Genomic DNA, 24,180 nt, shown 5'->3' with positions numbered 1-24,180 from the left:
TTCCTCTTTCCGATCTGGTAGGCGGAGTAAGTCACTTCTCACCCCAGGATGTTTAGTGCATAGCTCATGTCTCCATCACTGAATTCACCATGTGTTTTTGCTTTACCTCCATCCAGGCTTTTAAGATTTCTTTTAAGGAATATGTACTTTTCTATACAGAAAAGTAATAGATGCCTATTGAAAATTCATAAGATGCAGAAAAGATTAAAGAAGAAAATAAAATCTCCATAAAACCACCATTAGGAAGTAGCCACCAATAATAGCCTTCCGGAGTTTTTTCTTCCATGCAAAATATATGTGAATATTAGCGTGAATGTTTTTTATTAGAAAATTGAGGTCATATTACTTCTATGTTTGATAACCTGATTTTTTTTGTTTGCTTTTATGGATATACTTCCATGCCAAAAATATTTTTCTACATCATCATTTTCAATGGCTTCATGGTATTCCACGGTATGGTTGTAGCACAATCTGTTTAATCAGTCTGCTACCTGAGAACATTTTTACTCAACTTGATTGACATTCATTCAGTGGACACTTACTACTACTTATCTGCTAATTTCTGTAAGTGGTGAGGCTCTAAAGAGCAGTAAAGTGTGAGAAACTCAAACATATGATTACAGAATGGGGCAATGTACACAAAATGAGATGCAGCACAGAGGAAAGAGTAAACACTTTACAAGAGAATTGGAGTAGGGGCGTTGGAGACATTTCACAGCTGACTTTGATGTCTAAGATACATATTGAAGGACACACAGTAGGAGTCTGCAAGTGGACACAAAGGGAAAGAACATTCTAGAGAGAATGAGGAGCAAGAAATGCAGAGGCAAGAAGGAGGAAATGGATGAATGAAATAACATACACTAAACAATCTACCATGTTTCCCTCACCGTTATAGACATTATTTCTCAAGAAACATAGTGATCTCTAAAGAGCATTGTGCTCTGGTCATTTTGAAGCTAAAATAATCAGTTGTCATGAAAACCATTCAAAATCAGCCACTGGCCATCTTCTTAGTGGTTTAGCTTTTTGAATTGTGATGAGCTCTCAACAACCTCTCATTCTAATGGACAAGACTGGAGACCCAGACGTACAGCTGGAAAGACAAGGCTACAACCCTAGAGAAGTTCTACATAATGTCAGCCCTCTGTGTTTTAGCGGGTCCATCATCCTCAACAATACTTCCTTACTTTCCATAAACATTCAGACACACAATAACCATAATTAAGTAACCTGCATTTCCTAAATCCAATCAGCTGTGCTCCAATCACTATTTTCTTATTTTGAAAGAATATCATCATTTCACAGCTGCTTTATTTTTAATTGGAAGATGGATGTGATTTCACATCTGAGTTTGATATACTTCTGCTTAACATTAAGGGTGATGGTGAGGGGGTGTGATAATGGGAGGGGGTACGCACAGAACTGAACATCAAATGCATTCACTAAAATTGTTGAACGTTTCACTCCGTGTGTGTGACAAACACAAACATCTGGTACTTATCTGATGGTATGTAGACTATTTTACAGAAGTTTATCAAACTCCTTTTGAGTTCCAGTGGCCACTCTATGAGTTATTTTACAGCACCATCCACAGAAGTCCCCCAACATGATATCCTGTTTCCAATATAAATATAAAATTTGAATACTGCTGGTGGAAAGTCTACTCCGTCTTACTTTAATTGTGCTCCGCACACAAAGAGAAGACACTGCTAGGCAGCAGCTACGGAAGAAGAAAGCTCAACTTTCATTTTGAGTGGGGAGAGCCACACTACTAGACAAAAACAGCTGTTCTCATCCACCTCTGGGGAAGGGGACAGTGTCCTCGCAGCTCCTGTGGGGTGAGGGCCCCTATGACATGGGTCCTGACCACGCTCTTGACTCGCTCTTTGTTGTAAAACGTCTACAGGTATAATCCACGTGCATTTTATGGCCATGGCATTGTCTTAGTAATGACAGGAAACACATTCCCCAGATAAAGAGAAGCCAGGAGAGCAGGCATTTTCCTGGGAATCACTTGACAAAGCGCACGTTTTAGCATTGTGTAGTAAATCATGTAGCAAACCTTCGCAAACTGCTGGTTAAACACCAGCATGCAGCCTCTGAGCCATGAAATGAATATCGTGGCTTTCTATAATAATCCATAACCAGCTATTGGTAATGTCATAATGTGGAAAGCCTCATTTCTAAGATGAAAATCTGTCTTGCTCAATAAAATACTGCCCATTGAGCCAGCATTGGCAAGGGAGCGTTTACCAGCTTTTAACATTCCCAAGGCAGGTCAATAAAAGAGCCTGAAAAAATAAAGGACAAAGAACTGACGTCTGATTAAAAACAGGAAAAATATTTTTCTGGGGGGAGTGTGTCGGAATTCTTTTTAGAGCATCTCTGATGACTCAAAGAGCTGTTTAATTCATTGCTAGACACTACAAGCTAAAGAAAATATTTTTAAGCAATTGTCTCATTTCCTTAGATAACACACATGTTTTCTGATAGAGCCTGAGCATGTGAACATCAATGCTGTTCTAGGATCTGTGGGCTTAATTTACAGCACCTTCCGTTCCTTAACTTAGGATCTTGGACTTTTTATAGTTACCAATCGGGAGACAACCATTTTATAGTCAGTGACATAACTCTCCATCTCTTTATACATTTTTTCACTATTACTATATTATATAGAAAAATTACGGATGGCTAAAATTACTGTTATTAGTAGAAAATTCATGGGGCAACACCTACATGTCAGACATTTTCTTAGGGGCTAAATCTACACACATTCGATCTTTCAATTCTCACAAGAATCATACAAGGAAGGTTTTATGGACAAACCAACTGCTTTGTGTACCTTGTCCAGTCATGTAACTTACCAGTGTATTGAGCCAGGAATTAACCCAGATCAGATCTGTGGCCCACGTACAAACCACGAGACCAGTGCCGTTCCCCAATTCGTATTGTAAAAACCATAATTAACAAAAGGTAATTTAGAATTTCTTTGTAAACAATAATTAAATCCTATATTCTTTTTGGAAATGAAATATTTTGCATAATTATAGAGAATATGAAACCATTTATAATTGCTTTGACTATCAGTTTAAAATTTACACTGGCTACTGGAAAGCAAAACTTTGCAAATGATTCAGAAAGGCTGTTGAAAAACAAGACGATGGTGATGGATCACTTTTAGCAAAAGATAATGAGGAAATGTTTTAAAATTCTGGTAAAGAATAAAAATATCCAAGTATAAGAAAAGTACAGTGCAGAAAGAACCTCACCAATTTCCATTCTGGTCTTAATTGCTTGAATGAATGTTTTTTTTCCCCACAGTTAAATTAAAGTAAGCATTTTCCTGGGTAGAAACAAATTATCGGTGCAACAAAACCTGTGCTGATAGTAAGACAATCCCAAGTGAATGAGCAGATGCATTTTCCTATCTGAAGACGCGAGCTGGCCAGCCAGAACAACATTAGATAAGGCTGTAACGGCACGGATGCAGGGGGGAGGCTGGCCTCCCTCACTGCCTCTGCACTCACAGCAGAAAAACAGCAAGAAAAGGGGCAAGAAGAACAGGTCCCCAAACAAGGGCTGCCCTTTGTCTTTTCTGGCCCATAGAAAGAGAATGCTCACATGGGCTCTGCTGCGTCTGGATTCACAGCACATTCTCTCACTCTTGTGTTAATTTATCTTTTTGCATAAATCAGAAGCAACTAATTAAAAAGAAATATTTAATTCTGATATGTTCTTTAAACTAGAGTTCCATCTGGTTCTGTTTGAATAGTAAAATCTGCTGTAGTTGTTAAAATTGGCAAGCAGCATTGGCTAAAAGAAACAAAAGGGACTCCGTTTTGTTGATACTCTAGCATTTCAGCTAGAGACATTTCCAGGATCCAGCTACTCAAATCACTCCAATATGGAAACCATAAAGACTGAACGTGGAGGAAAAGAACGCTGCTCTAGGATGGAGATACTACCACCACTCCGTATCCTCGCTTAGATGGACACAGCATTACGCTTTGAAGGACCTTTGTTTGAAAGCAGTGCACACGACCATGACACGCCTTAATTTACGAAACATAGTTAAGAAAAATAGAGGAGGAATATTTCACATATTCTATGCAAAATCTAGGGGGTTTTTTTCCTTTCGTATTTTCATATATAATTGTGTTGAGAAAAATCAGACAAATATTCCATTTTAATTGCTCTCTTACTTGATAAACCTGAAAAATCTGGATATCAGGACACAATATATTCTGATAACAAAGGAGAGGGAAATGAAATAGTATTGGGGTTCCTGTAGACTCGAAGATACAGGTAATCAGCATCTAAGACAACTTAAAACTCCCAGGTAGAGTTAAGGAGAAAGGTTGAGTAATCTCTGTGCTTTAGAAAAGATTGCTTACATTTTTAAGACATACATAGACTTGTTAACTCTTTTCTTCTTTAAAATGAAGTCTTTTGCTTCAATACCATGTGAACTCACAGATAGGTACCTCAGAAACCCTTGATAGTCAGTCAAGAAGAGGACATTTAAATGGTCCCTTCTTCCAACTGAGACACTCAGGCACTCTTGTTGGGCAGTAAAAGCCTCAGGGACTGAATATTTTTAATTAACACTTTTTGAATGCTTATTTGTAAGTTACATTAAATTGAAAACCTGAACATAATCCTTTGATCTGGAAAGAGGACAAGTACGCAGAACAGACCAAATGTAATCTCTAGAAACTTGGTTAAGAATTTAACTTCAAAAGTCTACAATAAAAATTACTTAATTGGAATTTCTTAAGAGAAAAAAATAAGTATTCTACAGTTTTTAAAAAAATGTGACCAGCTTCCAATATATATAAACACGCTGGAGATCTCCAAGTTATATGCCTCATAGGAGAATCGTAGCATGTGCTCTTGAGAGGCGTTTACTCGGCAAAGATCTACTACACGTAGCGAGCATCTACTACTTGGAGGGCACTGGCTGGCACAGGCTCTCCTGCTAGTTCCATCTGTTAATTGTTTACGTGCAATATCAAAGAAAACTAGCAAAGACCTAAAGAGTAGGAATTGCATGGTGTAGGTAGGTGTGAGCAAGATGGCAGGTCAAGTGGTACTGATCTAGTTGACCACAGTGATGGGACTCTAGATATCCTGTAAGATCAAGAAGATTGTGTATATAGGTCTCTGGCTCCTGACATTGTTTCTGCCAAAACAATGAGGGCATGGCAATGAAAGAATGGGTGAAGGATGGTCTGGATGACATGTACTCGAAAACGTAATAGCAGAACTTATTATCTCTGCACAGAATTTCAGTAGGACTGTATTATGTAGATAAAGCACTTATCATTATTGTTGTTGTTATTAAAAACATTTCGGGGCAAACTATCAACTAATAAATGGAGCCAGGATACATGCTCACCCAGACATGTCTTAAAGCTCACTTATGGCGCTTCACACATCATAGAAATTAAAGTAAACTGAAGGATGCCAAGTGTCTGGATAAAAACTTTTAATCCATTAAATTCAACACACATTTACTGTATGCCAGGCTCTGGAAGCAAGTAGGCCTATGCAGAAATAATGATGACGTTAGACTGAAAGTCAGAACTGGCTCCATGTCGAGAGATGAGGCATTATGGGATTCAGAAGAAGGAAACGTTACTTGCAGAAGAGGAAAGAATGGGCTTTATGGAAAAGAGGTCATTTGAATCATTCAAACTGGGCCTCATAGGATAGGATAAGACTTTGGCTGGGGAAGGAGCCAAGGTTGGTGAGCTAAAGGCAGAAGGAACAGGAAAAAAAATCCCACTCAACTGCCCACATTTCATAATATCTGACATGATGAATATTTTCCTTCTAATGTCTCCCTGCGAAATTCCTTTAGAGAGCAAGGATAAGTGCCCCCCACCCTGCCCTCCACGCATCATCCTCCGTGTGGGCCTTCATGAAGGCCACAGTCTGGGCCAGGAAGCGTTTGGGTAGTGACAAAGAGACAATGAAATCTTATTTGTAATTAAACTCGAAGCTCATGACCATGCACTGCACTGCTGAGGTAATTCTCCTAAAATGTACGCTTTCACTACCTCTGGGAATCCAAGCATTCCTGGGAAAGAGAGCTAAACCTCCATCTGCATGAGTCAGAGACGTCTCTCTTGAGCCTAATGGCACACTCTGCAGTCCTACGCCAGGTTTATATCTACATTTAAAATAAAACATTTCAATGAAATGGCATTTAAACTGCGTGATGCTTTCTTCAGGAATTCACACTGCTGTCAAAATCATACCGTTTGCTCCTCAAACATTTAAGGAGAGGGCAATGAGTTGAGAACTTGAGCTTATAATGGTGGGTATTTTTGTTTCTAATATCCATCGCACTGCGGAGGGAACTTAGTGACCAGCAATTATTCATTTATAACCCAAATAAGTGCTAGATACTTGGGTGAAAGAGAGGGAAGGTTACCAGATTCCTCCCTCTAGTCAGTGAGCGAAAAAGTCAAGTAAACAATAAATCTCAATACAGAGTAAATAGACTGGAGTAAAAATATTCAGTGAATTTTAGGACTAGAGGGAAACAATTGGGGCAATGCAGGCAGCATGTGGTGGCCAAAAAGCCTAGGTACCAGGAGGACCTCAGTAGCTTTGACATTTAAGAATGACTTGGACAATGTAAAGGAAATTAATTAGCCATTCCAAGCCTTAGTCTCCTTCTCTCTCCAACAAAAATCCCAATGCTTAGCCCATTTAGTTGCTTCTCATGGTTATTATGAGGAGCATAATGATGCTGTTGTACACACATTAACCATCATAATGTGACCCTAATATTTTTTTCCCTTAGTCATTTGGGTAATTGGAGTGTGTGTGTGTAGATTTGCCTATAGTACCTAGATGACAACTCCTTTGAAAGAGGGAGAGTCTTCTTTAACTTTAAATTCACCTAGCCCTACATGCAGTGTCTAATCCACAGCAGATGCTCAATACGTTTGTTGAATTTAAATTCAACACAGTTTAAGTCGAGCATTGCTGACAAGATCTGAAACTCTTCTTCCAAACAAAAGCCAACTGCCCGTCATTAAAGCCAATATTAAAGCGTTTGGGCAACTAACTTGTAATCTTAAGCTAGGAATGTGATTATTCTTATCTTGGTATTTATAACTGCAAATATTGTAAATACTCATAAAATTTCCAGTCCTTTGAAAAGTCCACTACTTAAAGCTAGAGTCTGCTGAATGATGAGTTTCATTGGCTAGGTCCATGCTGTGCAAAGTATTCCTTTTCACTGATTTATCAAATGACCTCTCGTTAACTTAATAGGTATCCCTCTTCCAAGAAGTTACCACAGAGGGCAGCGGGGCTTAAATCATCTTTAGATTTTATCTACCATGTTCTCAAATACCTCACTCAAACCTCTTCTCCACCTTTTGATTTTAGAGCTAAGTTATTGCAAGCATGATGTCCACAGGATGTTTAGACATGAGATGTTTATGTATATGGCATCTTAGACTTTCCCCATACCCTTCCTGTATTTTTGAAAAAGTAACAACGTCAAAATGTCACGGTGTAACTATAGGTTTCCATGGTTTCATCTAATTAACATGCGATTTTCATAAGATGTTGGAATTCTAGTTTTGTGTGGTTAGGGAATGAATGCACATTTCAGGTCTTTTGTGATCTTTGTGTTTCTCTGTCTCACGGCCTCTGAGAAGCAGCCTCACGAGCAAGCCTCCTGGAGAAGCAGTGGAGACAGCTCTGCACTGAGGCAGGCTGGCAAAACGCCCTTCCAAGGCCCGCTGACCTCAGTTAAGACACACGTCTTTCTACTTTATCAGCAGCTGAAAGAGATTTTCAAACCTAAAAGACCAAGAAAAGATTAAATGGCATGTACAGGTAAGGTATATTTGTTTCAAAAGCTGTTGTTCTAGTCTCCGCATAAAGTTTTATCTGCACAATTGGGGAGATTCCTAAATGACTCAAGATAAACACACATTTGTACTCAAACAGCATCTGTCTGTTCCAGCACAAACAAAATGACTTGTTTATTATTAGTTTTGCAGTAAGTCACGCCTTTAATTTTTCTCCCTCCTCCTAAAAGCTTGGTTTCAAAAACAAACACAAGGGTGAATTTCTGGAAACTAAAGACTTGCAGATGGGGGTGATGGTCTGAATCAGTCTCCTGGCCCATAAACGTTGACAGCGTCCTTTTATACCGATTTTCCATGTATTTCTCAGTGCTCTAGGTGGGCCTCTCATGCTAATGAGAGTTTCATGTGCTGATGGAGAATCTGGATGTGCAGGTGGCCAAGAAAACTCTACTTGGCATTAAAAATCCTGCAAGGAGCTGATGGGATTACTGAGATTAAAGTTGGTCACCCGCCTAAGGTTATAATGAATGCTGCTCCAGAGACAAGAGAGAAGAGGAAAAACAGGCTCTAGGTACAGCTGGTTGTCAGAAAGCGTGTGTAAACAGTTAGTCTCTGAAGGGACGCCAATCATTCCTCATAACAGATGAAACGAACTTTGAGATTTAATATTTGGTCAACTGCGTTTTCCCTGTTGGAAGCTTACCATTCAGCTAGGAAGTATATACTGATTCTGTTTTGAAGATCCCTTCTAAAGGGAGTGGGGAAAGCCTTGAAATCATGCATTTTCAAAGAATTACTCTCTAAGAGAATCACTTGTAATTACAATTTGCAATCGATGTCCTATAGTTTTGGACTGAGCAAAGGCCAGCCTACGGAAAGAGAAAGTCAATTAAGTTGGAGACTCTGTGGATGGAGGTGGAGAATGAAAAGAAGGAAGGGAGAAACGTTATACAATATCAGTGATTTCCATGCTCCTCCTAGAAGAAAGGAACAAGGTGCGGCATCATTCTGTGCTCTGAAGACATGCAGCTTTGCCATCCAAATGCACTCAGTGGTCAGAACTGCAAATTCTTTTCATGTTCTGAATAAAAAACTATCTATGTTGCGGTCAGCCCAGTGGTGCAGCAGTTAAGTTCACATGTTCTGCTTCAGTGGCTCGGGGTTCGCCGGTTCGGATCCCTCGTATGGACCTACACACCACTTGTCAAGCCATGCTGTGGCAGGCGTCCCACATATAGAGCAGAGGAAGATGGGCATGGCTGTTAGCTCAGGGTCAGTCTTCCTCAGCAAAAAAGAGGAGGATTGGCAGCAGATGTCAGCTCAGGGCTAATCTTCCTCAAAAAAAAAAAAAATCTATCTATGTTAATTTCATGCATTTCAGCCTGGGTCACACAATGGGAAAAATGCACGACTACTTTCAAACCACAGGAGAACAAGCACAGCTGCTACACTAAACACACCATGTGATTCCTCCCCAGCACCATGCAAAGTCCTTAACCTCATGGAAGCTAGGACTTGCTCGTACCCCCTGGAACCACTCTGAACACATGGTTGGACATATCTATTTCAAGCACATATTTGGAGGTGACAAGAGGTGAAATTTGTTTTGGTGAACATGGCCACACTGTTGTGTGTGTGGTGAGGGGCAAGGGACAGGGCTTCTCAACTGAAAAAACAGAGCTAAGGCACGTGTTTGAAACTGCTGAAAAAAAGCATTCCTTCCATATAATCTTGCAGGTTTTCAGAGCAGCAAGAATCCTGCATGTTGTCACTATACTTTTAGATGCAAAATTAAGGATGAGAATGTATCACTTTGCATGGTTTTAATAAAACTGCCAGTGTTTGAAAAGAAATAGAATGAAATGGTTCTTCATCCGTTTGAATTACTTTTGACAAAAAGATTTTAATTGAGATGAATTTTATATGAGACACATGAATATTCTAAATCTAGACACTTTAAAGAAAGATAAGTAGATAAACAGCTGTTCACATAAACTCTTCTGGAAAACAGCAAAGTTCTTAGACTAAGGGAACTGAATTATCATATTTCAGAAGGTGATAATCAGAGTTGAATTTCAGCATATACAAGCTAAACCTCAAATTACCTATTCCTGCCTCCTTTTCCTTTTTGTCCTGCTCCTCAGAAGACACAAGAATGTCAGACGGAGGTCATGCAAGATGCTTTGATATTTGTCTCAATAAATGAGATTCATTTATTTAGTAGTGGTTGATTTAGATGAAATATAGTGCTAAATGAACAAATGTATTGACAGATGTTTCTTTACAAGGTAAATAATTGTTAAATAAATGAATTTTTACCACCTTGGTGTGGGAACTTTCTAAATAAATAACAACATCCTAATAAATGAGTGAAATATTTGAAAGATAAGATAAAACTACAGAAATAATATAATGTATGTGCTTTAACACGTTGTTGATTGAGGATAGCAAAGTCTAGTCTGGATTTTTAAAATAATGTTTAAAAAACTGAGCCAGGAAAATTCTGCCTACTCTATCTTTTTAAGACTGGGAAATTAAAAAAAAGCTCGTTTCTCCCCATGAGCTTTGTGTACCTCCTGAAATATCAAGTTTTTTTTTTTTAAATATTGGCACCTGGGCTAACAACTGTTGCCAATCTTCCTTTCTTTTCCAAAGATTGGCACCTGGGCTAACAACTGTTGCCAATTTTTTTTTTTCTGCTTTAATTCCCCCCCACACACACACACAGTTGTATATCTTAGTTGCACGCCCACTGCAAATTTTACATTTAATTTCCAGATCTTCAAACTTAAGGCTCTGTCCAGCGTCTTTCATCTGTAGCCATTAGCCTGTGCATCTCCCTGGTCTCGGTCTCTCTCTCTTCTGAGATGGAGTCTACCCGCATCAGCTGTAGCCCTACGTGAACATATCAAGTCTTAGACGCATAAGACAACTGCAATGACTTTCTTCATACAGCTGGATCCCTGGGGCTGCTTTTATCCCTTCACTTTTCTGGGTTATTATCATGGCCTGTAACATGCTCAGAATTGCACGTAATGTTTGTCTTCTTAAGGAAAGAAAAAAGACCAAGTGTTGGCAGGCCTTTAAGGTGTGAACAGTCTGGAATGGTGGGTAAGCCTATTCCTTACAGATATTTTCTTCAAAGGCTGGAGAGACATGAAAGATGGACTGGCTAGGCTTCGTCTTATCTCCCTTAGTGGGCTGCACTTTCCTGTGGGCTAGCACAAAGGAACCAAGGAAAACAGGCCCCACCAGTGAAGCTTCTATGTGAAATCCTCAGATAAGCCTCATGGTGAAGCCAACCTAAACTATTACTTGACCTAATGAAAAAAAATCTTTTCAATTAAAAAAAAATTTGCTATGTGCTGCCTCACATGATTATCAGTAATATTTAAAACGAATTCCAGCGATGCTTCATATATTTATATTTTCATTTAGGCAAGCCCAGGGCACCAGCTAATAGAGTAAATTTATTTTTAATAGAATCACAGAATCTTAAATGCTTGAAAGGACTTCAGAATGGGTCCAATCACCCATCCCCTGAAGGATTCCATCTATAGCCCTCTCAGGCTTGCTAAAAGAATAAAGGGGCTTATTTATTTTTCTGCTACATCCAGAAAATGTAGTTAGAAGTTCAAAGCATTAGAATTGCAAGAAAAATAAAACTTTAGTAAAATTAAGACCTCATTCTTCTGAAGGAAATTCTTTAGAAAAATGCCATAAACGCATTTTTGACCCCTTGAGGCAAAGAGAGCTGAAAAAAAATGCACGTCACTTTCACAAGCACATATGTGATTATTCTGAGTCCTAACACGTGCAATTAGTCTCAAATACTTAGCCTGTTCAAGAGTTGGAAATATAAAAAGCATAATGCATTTTATTACTATTGGGAGTTAGAGAGCATTTTGAATTTAATCTACTTTCCTCTCTTTATTTGAACATAGAATTGAATGAAATTCAGAAGGCTGAGGGGCGAGATGGAGAAAGGAAATAAGTGTGTATGTGAGTGTGTGTGTGTGACTGTTTCAGGTCAGTATCCCAAATTGCCATTTTGATGTGGAGCTTTCAAATGATGCATTAAATGAGAACTGTTTGAGGGCATGGAATATCCATCCACATCCCGGCTTTGGAATTTCCAGGGTGATCTTTTTCACCTTTGGAGAAGGTTGCTGTGGTTGTGGTAGAAAAGTTTCAAACTGTGGGTTCTGCCAATTCTGAAGAACACACATTTTTTGCTCTGAGGCTTTCAAATTACAATATGAAAGTTATTTGAAGCTTAGGAGTTCATGTGTTACATTACATGCTGCATAAACGTAGCCATTGCTCCTAAATGTGAACATTAATGCACTCTGTAAAAGGTACAATTATTACCGCCGGGACAGAAATCAACAAATCCCACCAAAGGAATTTCTTAAAACTGCCATCATAAAATCTGTGCATGTTATGGATTTCATTAACATTTTACTCCCTGAGGATTCCCAATTGTATAATAACAAAAGTTCTTTAAATTTTAAATACCACAGACAGGAACAGCCTTTCACCCAAAACAGATGTGAAACCATCAACCTGCCTTCTTATTGGTCCACAGATATGAAACTGGTTGGTAATTGATAGCTCTTAATGTGTTGTTGTTTTGGTTACTGAATTGGAAACTTAATAGTATTTTTCCCATGAAAAGATAAGTTCATAAGCAATAGACAGGCTTTTCAAACACAGTTCCTTACTCTTAATTACATTTGAAGTTAAAAAAAAAAAACGATAAAAAACCTTTGATTTACATACCGCAAAAAAACTAAAATAAGGAGGCAAAGGTCAGTGACACACAACATCCAGGTGTGAAGGAGCTCATTTCAGGCTGATTTTTCCTAAATCTCGTCAAGGATGATTTGTGATTGTTACCCTTGTGCTTCCTTTTCTTAATCCCATCCTTATCAGTGCCTTTTGAGACCCAAGCATGCAGTATTCTACAACAACATCTGTATTTATTTAGCTAAAAACAGTTCACTTTTGAAAGCTAAAAATAGTAAGCTTAAGATAAATAAGCAAAGAGGTTTATGATGCTATTTTCCTGTATAAGGTAAACAAATGCGTCTGTATTTTGGGAAAACAAAAGAACTACAGTTCCAGTCAAATAATATCTACTATAAGAGGTTGAAAAGTGACAGAAATCAACCAAGCAACCAGTTACTTTTTCTTCCAAAATGCTGACCAGTCTGAATATTTTAAAAAGTGACTTGATTAGGATTTGGATATCTTCTACACCAGTGGTTTTCAATATCGGGGCTGATTCTGCCCCCAGTAGGACACTTGGCCATGTCTGGAGACATTTTTGGTTGTCGTGATTGATGGGGGTGAGTGTGTGTGCCTGGCTTCCAGTGGATGGAGGCCAAAGATGTTGCTAAACATTCTACTATGCACCAGATGACCCCCACAAGAAAGAATCATCCACTCCACAATGTCAGTGTTGTCCAGAGAGATAAACCCTGTTCTAGCCATGATCCAAGCATTTGGTTAAGTTAAAACTTCTGCAGTTAACCGTTCAATTTAATAGATGTCATTTGTCAATCAACAACTAAACAGGGATATGCTGGGACTTCAACGTGTTTGCTTGGTCTTCAGGACACCACCTTCAAAAAGGGACCCAAGTCCGTTTTCACACAGTATCACAGTTGAGTTGTAACAAAGAAGTAGGAGCAAGGACTCTAAGATTCTAGTCCAGGTTCTGTCACTAACCAGCTGTGTCATCTTGCAAATCACTTAATCTCTGAGCATATGCAAAATAAGGAAGAGATAAAATGATGTTTGCATCTGCTTTTAGCCTTACACTTAAAGTTGAGATATCCTAGAAGGAAAAAAACTTCTCCTCTAGAATATAACTATGAATGTTGGTTCCTAATAGACACTGGCCTGAAACAACAAGAAACTAAAACTGTAAGCAAAATGGAATGTGTGTGCTATATTAACTAATTAATTTTTAAGTGTAATTCTACCTAAACAGTTGTGGTTCTTTCAATATTGTCTTTCCAATGATGCTTCATCATAAAAATATAAGAGGTTTCTTTAAATGTCATACATTTCCTTTAAGGTGAGTTGACATGAAATACTAATTACTGAAATCAATTGACTGATTTTTAAAACTGAATTAAGTGGTCAACTTGACCAAAATGGTTAAAATTCTCTTGGTATTTTCTGTATGACAAAACAATCAGTTAAAAATGTCTAAATAATTATGTCACATGTGTGTTCTGTTTTCCTCAAATTATATCCTCCTTAAAAAACAACAAAAAGCTCTGAATTTAACTGTTCCTATATACATTTCCTATATATAGCTCCTTCAAATGACTTCCTATAATGTGAAGAAACCAAGGTACCAGAGAAAGCATTAGGAAAAATTCCTTAGGAGACAGTAACTTTTGGAACATGGATTTCCTTCGTGGAAACCTAGTCACAGATAACAGACCTATGATGCATGAACGGTAGGATGGAAAGCATTTATTTTATGCAGATAGTAGAAGTCAACATAGAATCAGAATAAGATAGCCAAAGGCTCACCTTGGGGACTTTTTCTTAAAGCAACTCATCTCCTTTCCAGATCAATGTTTTAGCTAAAATAGCATGGCAATATTAGCTGCAATAAATACACACACACAGCACAACTGAGGAACAAAAATTCACTTAAACAGCTGTATTTTCCCTAAATTTGCCAACATTATATTTTTACATGCATCATTCCACATTTGGGTAACCCAGTGGGCTATTTTTGTCAGTTCTCTAGTGACACATTTATAAAGTATCATTTTATTGCAATTTACTAACAATGTGAATGAGATGACACACCCCCTAAAGGGTCTGGTTTATAAGCAGAGTGTTTATAAACCTGGCTATTCAATATAAGTTCTGGATTAGTCAATTTAGCAGACGGAACCGATTTTGAACACAGCATTAAAGATTATAAACCTGCTAGAAAGTAGCAATGGTATGAAAAATCAAAAACTATTTCATAGGAGATACCTGTTCCATACTCAATACATAATATAAAAGAATGGAAGATTAGTTCAGAAAGTTTAGAAGGGAAGGAAATTATATATGAAACTTGTTAAAATAAATGACATTCTAAAGCTTTAAGATAAATGACTTCAGTTTCTACTTTCAATTTTGGGAGGCCCTAATATTAAAGATAAAAACAAGGTTTTCCAAATAACAAATTCTCCTAATCAAAGAAGCAGCACTTACTTCTCCCCTGTAAAATTTGATAAAAACATGTAATAATACTATTTGTCAGAGAGAACATTTCCAACAATTAGTGAGTTATTTCATTCCATTTGGCACGTAAAGTACATCCAGCTAGCCCCTTCTTAGCCCCTGAAATCAAGTCCACGCCTTTAAATTATTTTTCCTCTCCACTCACAGCAAGTTGTAAGTGAAAATTCAAGTTCTGAATCATGACACAGCCACTCTGGAAGCTGCTATGGCAACCACTCACGGCCCCGGATGGATGCTGGGAAAGCCTATGGGTAGGCAATCTCGAAGGACCTCCTGAGCTAAAGGACAGACTCTGGGGTGGGGGTTGGGAAGCTGGCTATTGGCATGAGTCTCCTCTGGGACCCGTGAGGTTTTCAGAACTCACCAGGCTTTGTCGTTTTTCTGTGTATAGTTGGCCTGGTCCAGTTTACCTCATTTGAAAGAGCATGAGGTGAAAAAACACACAATTAGAATGGCCAAAGAGCTATGCAAACGCCAGCTGCACCCTGGGCCTGTGTCAGATCTGACCGCAAGTGGTGAGGCACCAGCTGCTGTCTGCCATCCAGATCTCTCAGTGCCTACTGACTCGCTTCTCAAGTCTGAGGAAGGAAGGCCACTCCAACTGTGTAAGGCTGATCTTTCCCACAAGCTGCATATTTTCTCCAAGTTGGGATATGGTGAACCACTTCACCTCTCCAAGCCTGGGTTTTCTCACATGAAGGTGGGGACGTAAATCTCTGGTCTGCCTAATGCACATTCTAAGACGAGAATGGGATGTGTATGAAAAGGTGCTTTTAAAGGAAAAGTGCTAGAGACATAAGGTTTTGTTCTTAGAACATCTTACAATTAACTTTAAAAATCCACAAAGCAACCTAAAGGCCTCTTGGATCTGACCAGTTTTGCATGTTAAACTTTAGCAAGGGCCCCTACTTTTTTCGACACTCTACTTGTGAGCGAGTGAACATGATTGAGTGTGTGTGCATGTGTTGCTTTGGGTGGGTTTTGATTCGGTTCAGCCCACCCCCTTACTACACTAAGGCCTTTTGTCACTGGTATCTGCTTTCAAAGTTCCTTCAGTTAGAAAATGTGGAATATTATCCAAGAGAAAAATATAAGGCAAAAGGAAAACACAGAAACAAGCTTTCTCAGAAGGTTAGCACTTAGCTCCTTTTTTCTGGAACTTTCCCTCTCCCGGTACCTCAGGATAAACATCTGTACTAGGAAATGTAGTGGGGTGGGAAGGAGCTTTCACCTCAGGGGCTTGATGTATTCCTACAGCTACAGTATCTTCTTTGAGGTTTCCTCCTCCTGTGTGATTAATCCATTCTAGGGCTGATTTACCAAACCAAACAGGATGTGGTTTAGAAGCCAACTGCTTTCTGCTCCACTGGAATAAGTGAAGGCATAAATAATCTAGTACCGAAATTTTTCTCACAGAAGACAACGCCACCAAATTTGGAGAAGAGCAGAGTTTCAGCCTGAGTTGGCTTGCCACGTAATTCTATTTCTAGAGTCACTGGAGGGTGTGTTAATCGATTAGTCCCTGGTGCCATTTTTATTTCTGTGGATGAACAAAGTTCATATCCCATCCAGGCATTATGTCTCTGTCTTTTTTTTTTTTCTCATCTCCTGGCATTTTAATCAGGGAGAAGTCACAGTTGTTTTGAGGAAAGCACTCCCAAGAGGTTTAATTAAAGCTAGAAGGATAAATCTGTTTACAGTGTGGTGAACACTATCATTAATAAAACACTGAAATAATTAACGAATTCAATTCTGCTGTGTGTGTGAACGGTCACACTTCGGATCTATGAGAACGTGTCTCCTGAACAGACACGTACGCTAAGCACTTGGTTTGCAGAAAGGAATAGGGAACACCTGAGAGGCGTTTCTCCGGGATTCACGGTGTCACAGACTGCCGGAGCTTCCATGCAGGAGGCTCAGCACCTTATTTTACAGGAAAAGAAACTCAGTTCCAGGGAGGTTATGCCCGGGGCTCTAATGATGTGCTTGAAAATTAAGAATTTTTGTAGCACACTGATATACTCAGTCTTTTTTTGAATTCTTGATTGTCTAGCCAGAAACAAAAGGAAGAAGAAGGTTAAATTAATAATAAGATAAACAGTTCTAGGACACAGAATAGAATGGAATACTCTGAAAAAAACGGGCCGATTTCGCAGTATGATTAACGCGGCTATTGACGATTAAGAAGGTTTAGGCACTCAGGATATGAAGTGGCCTTTTGAGCAGGATGTGACTGTGTGCAAGCTTCCAAGTCGGGACTTCCTCTCGTGCTCCTTCTCACTAAAGTCCCTCTTGACTTGTTTTTAAGCTTTCTGGCAGACAACTGATCTTACAGGAAGCACCGATGTGGACGTTCCTATCGATGGTTAATGATGCATTGTTTTTTTATGTCACTCAGTAATTTCCTAGAGAAAACAATGGGAACTAAAGACTGTTCCTGTCTTGAAGGAAAGTCAGCTTCCAATATTGCCTTATTAACTTAACACATGCAAGTGTTTGTCCTTGTTGCTACAGCGACATATTTTGTGGAGTAGATTTCATGCAAAACGTGAGAAGCTGAAAAAGAAAACAAACGCCATCTACATACTGACGTGCATATAAATAGAAATGCACGTGCGCTCACGATCCTGTGATTAGAGGTACTGCCTCTGCTCACAGGCTCAATTACGCTGCACTTGTTGGTTAATTTATAAAATATCTATCCAATGACAACAACAAGCCAACCACTTTTAAGGAGTTTCAGAAAAGCTGGAAACACATGAAATTATTCATAATTAGGTGATGGGTGTATGATAAGCGCTCCCACCGTGTACACAGACACAACAAGCATGTAAATGAGCCCACCAAGCTCCCAAAGGAGAAAAAGATAATTTTACTCAAGGTGAACTGATGCTAAGCTTCTCTGATAATCACCTTCCAGAGGGATGGAGGAGCAAGGGCCCTGAATTCTAGATTTAGAAACAGTAGGCACCCAACTCATCTCGGTGCAAGCCTTCTCAGCATGAGGAAAAGTACAAAGGGAGGTGACTGATGCTTCATAAGATATACCTGAGTTTCTATGAATGGTAATGAAGGATAAAGACAAAGCATACTGCAGCAGGAAGAAGCAGGTGTTGGAGGCTGACAGACCTTGTTTTCAAGTCCGTCACTAACTGTGACGCTGGGCATTTATCTAATCTCTCCAAACCTCAGTGTCCTCATTTTTAAAATGAGGATAATTGTACCCCCTTCACAGGATTGTTGTGAGGATTAAATAAAAATATGTCAAGTACTCAGCAGAGGTTGGGCCACATAGTAAGCACTCAATAAATGGTAACTATTCTATGAATGGCACAATTGTCATTCATGCTGTTCACCAGATATTTCTAGCTCTCCTCACTCCAGCACATATCAAATTGTACCTCCCTGCCGCTTCTCAGAAGTTAAGTGTGGCCGTGGGATGTGCTCTGACAGTGAATGTGGGTGGAAGTGCTCCTCGAGGGAACCCAACAGCAGCACGATTGGCCACACTCTCTTTCTCCCTCTGCCTTGATGACAGGCAACATTTCAGATGACGGCTGCCCCCTCTGTGAGGGCCCTGGTGTGAGAAGATGTGGAGCAGACCCCCAGCTGACCGCAGACGGAGGATAGTATGAGCAAGTAGGAAACCTTACTTGCGGGGTTTTGGTGACCTAGCTTCTCCTGACTATGCTCTGATAGAAAGAGTAGGACCTTTGAGATGTGGTCTTCTGGAGCAATCTCAAATTGTGTCTAACTCCTGAGAATGATGTAAATCCCATCCTGTTGACAAACGCCTTGTGAGAGCCCATTTTGTCTCTCTGTTTCTACTGACATGGAATTGCCTGGCGCAGAAGAATTGCTACAGTTGCAACTTCAAAACTCTTGCAAGACTACTGGCCCTAAATTATTGAGCGCTCTCCACATCACCAAGAATAGGACTACATTACCATGTAAACATGCTTAGCACTGCAAAATGTGAGCTTTCCTGTAGAGGCTCATCTGTCAATCATTCTGAACTCTTGTTGCTTTGGGGATGTGGAAAAACAAGTTACCAAGAGCTATTTTGACACAGGCAAATTCATTTCATTTCTGACTTCATCTACAGCTGGATTCAGCAATCCCAAGGTAAAAGTCTCATCTTTTCTCACCCTCTACACATTTCTCAGTGTTATCATTTAGAGGTTAGCATGAGTTCAGTCTCCTGTAATAGGCCATTTCACTTTAAGTGTATGTTAAACTAATATTGACCTTTCCAAAGTAAACCAAAATCTGGTGTTTGTGCTCAAAGGACTAACGCAGCAATAGATGTGGAAAGTAGGAGATTAATCATCTTGGGTTTTTTCTTGCTGAGAAACTCTCTCTGGGAATTAGTCATTTTTATATATCTAGCAACGAATGTAAGACAGGCTCTGCCTTCTCTCCTGAAAAGGAAGCCTGGATCCTTCAGCAAATAACTTTGTATAATTTACCCACAGTTTAATCCACAGAGCCAGATATGGATGTTTCATTTGACAATGAGTGAAATCTTCAGGAACGTGAGCATCAGGCCTTGGGTGGGAGTATCCAGACATCAATGTTGGGCAAGGTCAGGCATTGGGAGTGGTGCCAGGGATGAGTTAGGAGATGAGGGGGGAGAGGGTAGTGGTGCAGAGGAGGAGAGAGTCGGAAATGCAAGGGTGATGGCAGGGAAGAGTGCCGGAGCAAAAGGAGGAAAGCAGAAGCAACATTACTCATCAGTGAGGATATAAGCATGCGCATTTCATATACAGTGCTCTCCATTGCACATCTTCTTGGGCATGTGCTATAGTGACCCATATGGAAAAGTAAACCTCAACTTCTTTCTTCCCTTCTTCTACCCTGAGCAAACAAACAAACAAAAACCCCTAAACTTGGAAACAGTTGTTTCACGCAAGTCTACAGGTAGAGTTAATGTATTTCATCAAAGAAATAAAAATCTGTTGAAGTAGGAAGCATCTCAACACAAAATGCGTAGTTGGGAAGAATCAGATCTTTCAGTTCTTACCAACATGAGACATCTGTGCCAAAATCCCAATAAGAGTCGTATACAAGTATCTGAGAAGATAAACGGATGTTCAGGGATGTCATCTGGGCATGCTTTTCTCTGATATTGTGGTGACATGATGATCCTACAGAGCGATTACACTCGGTGCCATTGTCCTTCTCGCTCCATATGAAGACGTTTGGCATGGCACTTTTTTCAACAACCTTTCCAGGTGACCAAAAGCTTCTTCAGCCCTAAATGTGCCAGGTCTTATGCTACATACCTGTATCCACTCTCTGTAGGAATCTTCGCCAGGTGTCCACCCGTTCTCAGGGTAGTTCAGGCGGGAGCGTTCTGCAGACCAGTTGGTGCTGTACTGGGAAGAAGCTGTGATCTGGTCAGAATGAATCTCTCCTGACTCCATGCCCAGAGCTTCCATACATTTGAAATCTGAAAGGAAAAAAATGGTCCAAAGTCTTCAAGACATAGGGGACCTAAGATGCATATCTCTTTTTGTCATCTGGCAGACTAAAAAGTTCCTTTTGATATTCAAACAAAGTCTTACAAAAGATGACAGCAAGGAACTTATTAGAACATAGCACTGATACATGTATTTCCATGACAATAATTTTCAAAAGCAAAGCTGTGAAGATCTCATAGTGACTAATTATTTTCCCAGCTGGACATAGGTTGACAGAGATACTATTAGAAATTTATTAGGACCTGATGGAAATTCTAATTTATTTTCAAAGTTGCATGTATGTAGATAATGTCATATGGGTACACACCAAAAGTTATATTTAAATAAAATTTTACTTTTGAATTATTTCTTCCAATATCTAATAAAAGGGGAAGATACATGTGTCCATTTACAGTCCATATTTGGTGGACAGTCAGTACACCTTAACTCTCTGTTTCTCAGATTCCTTGCAATTGGCACCCAGGCCACCTCTCCCTGACTCTGTTTGTTCTCATGTCCTCCGCCGCCGGCCTGGTCATGATTATTATCATTAATTTATTTTATTAAAATGCAAAAGTATCTATCAAGGGTAAACTGCAGTATCACGTGGTGCCCAAACGACCACAGCTTTCTAGCATAAAATAATAATGCTCACAGTGATGACCACATATTCCATGAGGCCTAGGAGATTCAGTGAAACAGTGAAATATGATATTGGGAAATGAAGAATCAATTTTAGGAAAATGTAAATCCAAAGTAACAAAGTGAAAAAAATCTTTAGAGAATAAATAGAAGATTCTCAACCATCCAGAAAATCTCAATTAACCGAAATTTCACATTTTATGAATTTTCTCTCAAAACAGATAAGGTTTGATGGCATAAAAGGTTTTCTTTCCCTGGTTTCATACTTTTAAGCTCAGGTTTGTTATTTGTAATACAAAAAATATAGGTACAAAAGTATATAACTTAATTAACCAAATAAATTAGGTACAAATACGATTTTGAAATTTAATTGGCCTTTTTATTTTCCAGTAAGATCTGGTAGAAAAGATACTAGCATGTCTGTAGGACAGGTCTCCGAACACCCCTGTTCTCTCCCTGTGTTACTTTACAACCTGGCAGCTAGAACTGATGAAATACATAATCTGTTCACAGTTCTTTCAGGTTTTTTTCTCGAGCCCTTAAAAGAGCTGGAGACCACATAAACTTTGAGGAAGGGTTGAGTGAGTTGAGTTAACAGGATACAAAAATACACTACTTTTTGTTTTCTTTTATGGAAAGGTAAAACAGGAATTAAAACATGCTTCTTTTACATGAATATCCACTTTGCTTCATGTACAAAAGAAAAACAAAATGGCTTCCTCCGGGGTCTTCCACAAACCAAACCACCACACACCATCCATTCTATATGACTGCCCTGTCAATGAACTACTGCAGATTTGTTCCTTTCACCTGAGATCAATGTCTATCCTTTTATGATTCTCAGTCCACATATACATTTGAGGGTGCCAGGTGGGTGGTCTGGCCATATTTCATTGTTTCAAGGCATTGTTTGGCCATTTCCCACTTTCTCCCATAATTTCAGAGGCTTACAAGCAGCCTTCTCATCCACAATTTTATTAAGAAAGCACATCAAATAGTCCTACCTATTGATATTCATAAAATCATTTAAGAGGGAAAGACAAACACTTGGCACACCAATTCACAAAACATTTCTTGCTTCATGTGGCCGCAGGTGTGTGAGGAGAAATAACGGGGAGTATTTACCACAGGGCTTTGCAAGATGAATAAATACTGACCTTCTGAGACACCGCTCTGCAAGACGCTGTAGTTTGCTGAGAAGCCTTCTTTTGCGATTGCACTGTCAGTATAAAAAACCATGGACAGAATGCCTGATGAGGAACGGATTCGACCTGGTGTTTTCTGGCCACAGTAACGCCCAATGTGAGGGCCAACTGGAAACAGAGAAATGCAGAGAACGTTAAAATATTTTTTCTTCTACAGCAGATGCAAGAATAACCATTTGCAAACATGGGTCCCAGCGGAACCCCAAAGTGTTTTCTTATCCAAAGCAAGCCTTCCCTGCTTAATTGATTTGCAGTGAACATATTGGATCAGGTTTGCCGAGAGGATTTTAAAGTGTGCTCAGAAGGGCAATAACAGACATAACCACATTCCCCAACGAGCAGGATTGTTTTCAGGAACAGAATCGAAAAGCTTGCTTCACTTGCAAAGAATGAGATTTGGGCTGTCAAGTGGCACCTTGGCATTCATCTCCAGGACCAAGCTGCACGTGCAGTCCAGCCCATAAAGACTCCAGCTAGGCTGTTATCACCGAGGGCTCTGGGAGTTGCCTGTCTTCATTCCTCCTGCCCTTGTTTTCAAGGAGGAGATCTGGGAACGGGTCCTGGAACCACAGCAGGACCGAGTGAGTGTCTGATCCTGCGCTGGATAACCCTGATTTCCTTCCTCATCCCAGCTTCTTATCCTGGAGCCTCGTTATGAGAAACATCATAGACTTGGACAAAGGACAATGATCATGTCCTACTCAGGACTTTATCTGAAGACTAATTAACAATTGTAACAATTTAAAAATTTATAAACTACAGATACCAAAAATTTACACATAATAGCAAGTTGTAATCAGAATGAAAGGAAAATGCATCTTTCTGACTTCTGTCCCAGTTTTTTCTCTCCCAAACCTAAGAGAAATGACCGCACTGCACTTGGTCCAGTGGCCAAGAGATGGCCCAAAGTAGCCATCTGACACCAGGAAAACAGTAGTACCTGAGGCCGTGAAAGATTGGGAACTCCGAACTCATTTGTGAAAAAGTGAAATTGCTGTTTGGCTTAAACTGGCTACCCCTTATTGAGGTGCTTTTAGACAAGCTGCGGCAATTAGTAATTGTAAGTTGTCTTATAGACAGTGTTGAGGCCCTCTGGGCTTGGAGAAGCTTTCTCTGTCCCCGCCAGGTCAGCAGCAAAACTAAAAAAGTCCCTTTTCTCTAGGATTTTTCATTGCACATATGGTAAAAACATACCAGATGGTTTGGGCTTAGAAGGACAATCTGGTGTGGACTGTTTTCCCCTCCAAGAAACCCATGGTTCTGTGCATTTCAACGAAGAGGTATCGCTTTGTTCAAGAAAGCACAGAAATGGACCTTCCCCTGGAGGAATGGGCCTTCAACAGAGTCCTGGTGCTCCAAGGCCTGTGTGTGCAGCTTCGAGGCAGAAGACAGCTGCTGAAGGCTAGGAGAAGCTTCAAGTGTCAGTGGAAAAGTGAAGCCCACAAAAACTGATCTCCCTGGAGCCCCATGTACCTGCTGAGCTCCCAGCAGGCGGCGAGTCTGAACACTCTGCTTTTTAGAGCGCCCAGATCCTTGGCTGACAAGCTTTCAGCTCTTGGAAAAAAAAAAAAAAAAAACTAACCCAAAGTGATTTACATATTTGAGTATTTGAGTTAGTGCAAAATGGTTACTTGGAATATCTGATAACTTCTCCATGCATTCAAAGTTAACTCATGACTGAATTCAGAGTTTTCTCTCTACTGTAACCCCTCACTCTCCAGCAACCGAACATTATGTGTGTGCAGATTGCTTTATTATGAAGAACAC

General features: G+C 39.6%; 1 protein-coding gene across 8 annotated transcripts in view; it reads right to left on the bottom strand.

The window, feature by feature from the left end:
- The window catches only part of NRP1 (neuropilin 1), a 146,886-nt gene that overhangs the window by 54,476 nt on the left and 68,230 nt on the right, over nt 1-24,180 (bottom strand). For all 8 annotated transcript variants that reach the window (XM_070501140.1, XM_044762201.2, XM_014849621.3 and 5 more), the window contains exons 6-7: nt 22,366-22,521; nt 20,390-20,556 (exon numbers count right to left, since the gene is read on the bottom strand). In XM_070501140.1, the coding sequence (XP_070357241.1) occupies nt 20,390-20,556; nt 22,366-22,521 (323 nt within the window). The remainder of the gene's footprint in view (nt 1-20,389; nt 20,557-22,365; nt 22,522-24,180) is intronic.

This window comes from Equus asinus, chromosome 29 (genome assembly GCF_041296235.1).
Source record: "Equus asinus isolate D_3611 breed Donkey chromosome 29, EquAss-T2T_v2, whole genome shotgun sequence".
Classification (NCBI taxonomy): domain Eukaryota; kingdom Metazoa; phylum Chordata; class Mammalia; order Perissodactyla; family Equidae; genus Equus; species Equus asinus.
This window is presented reverse-complemented; position numbering and strand designations above follow the sequence as displayed.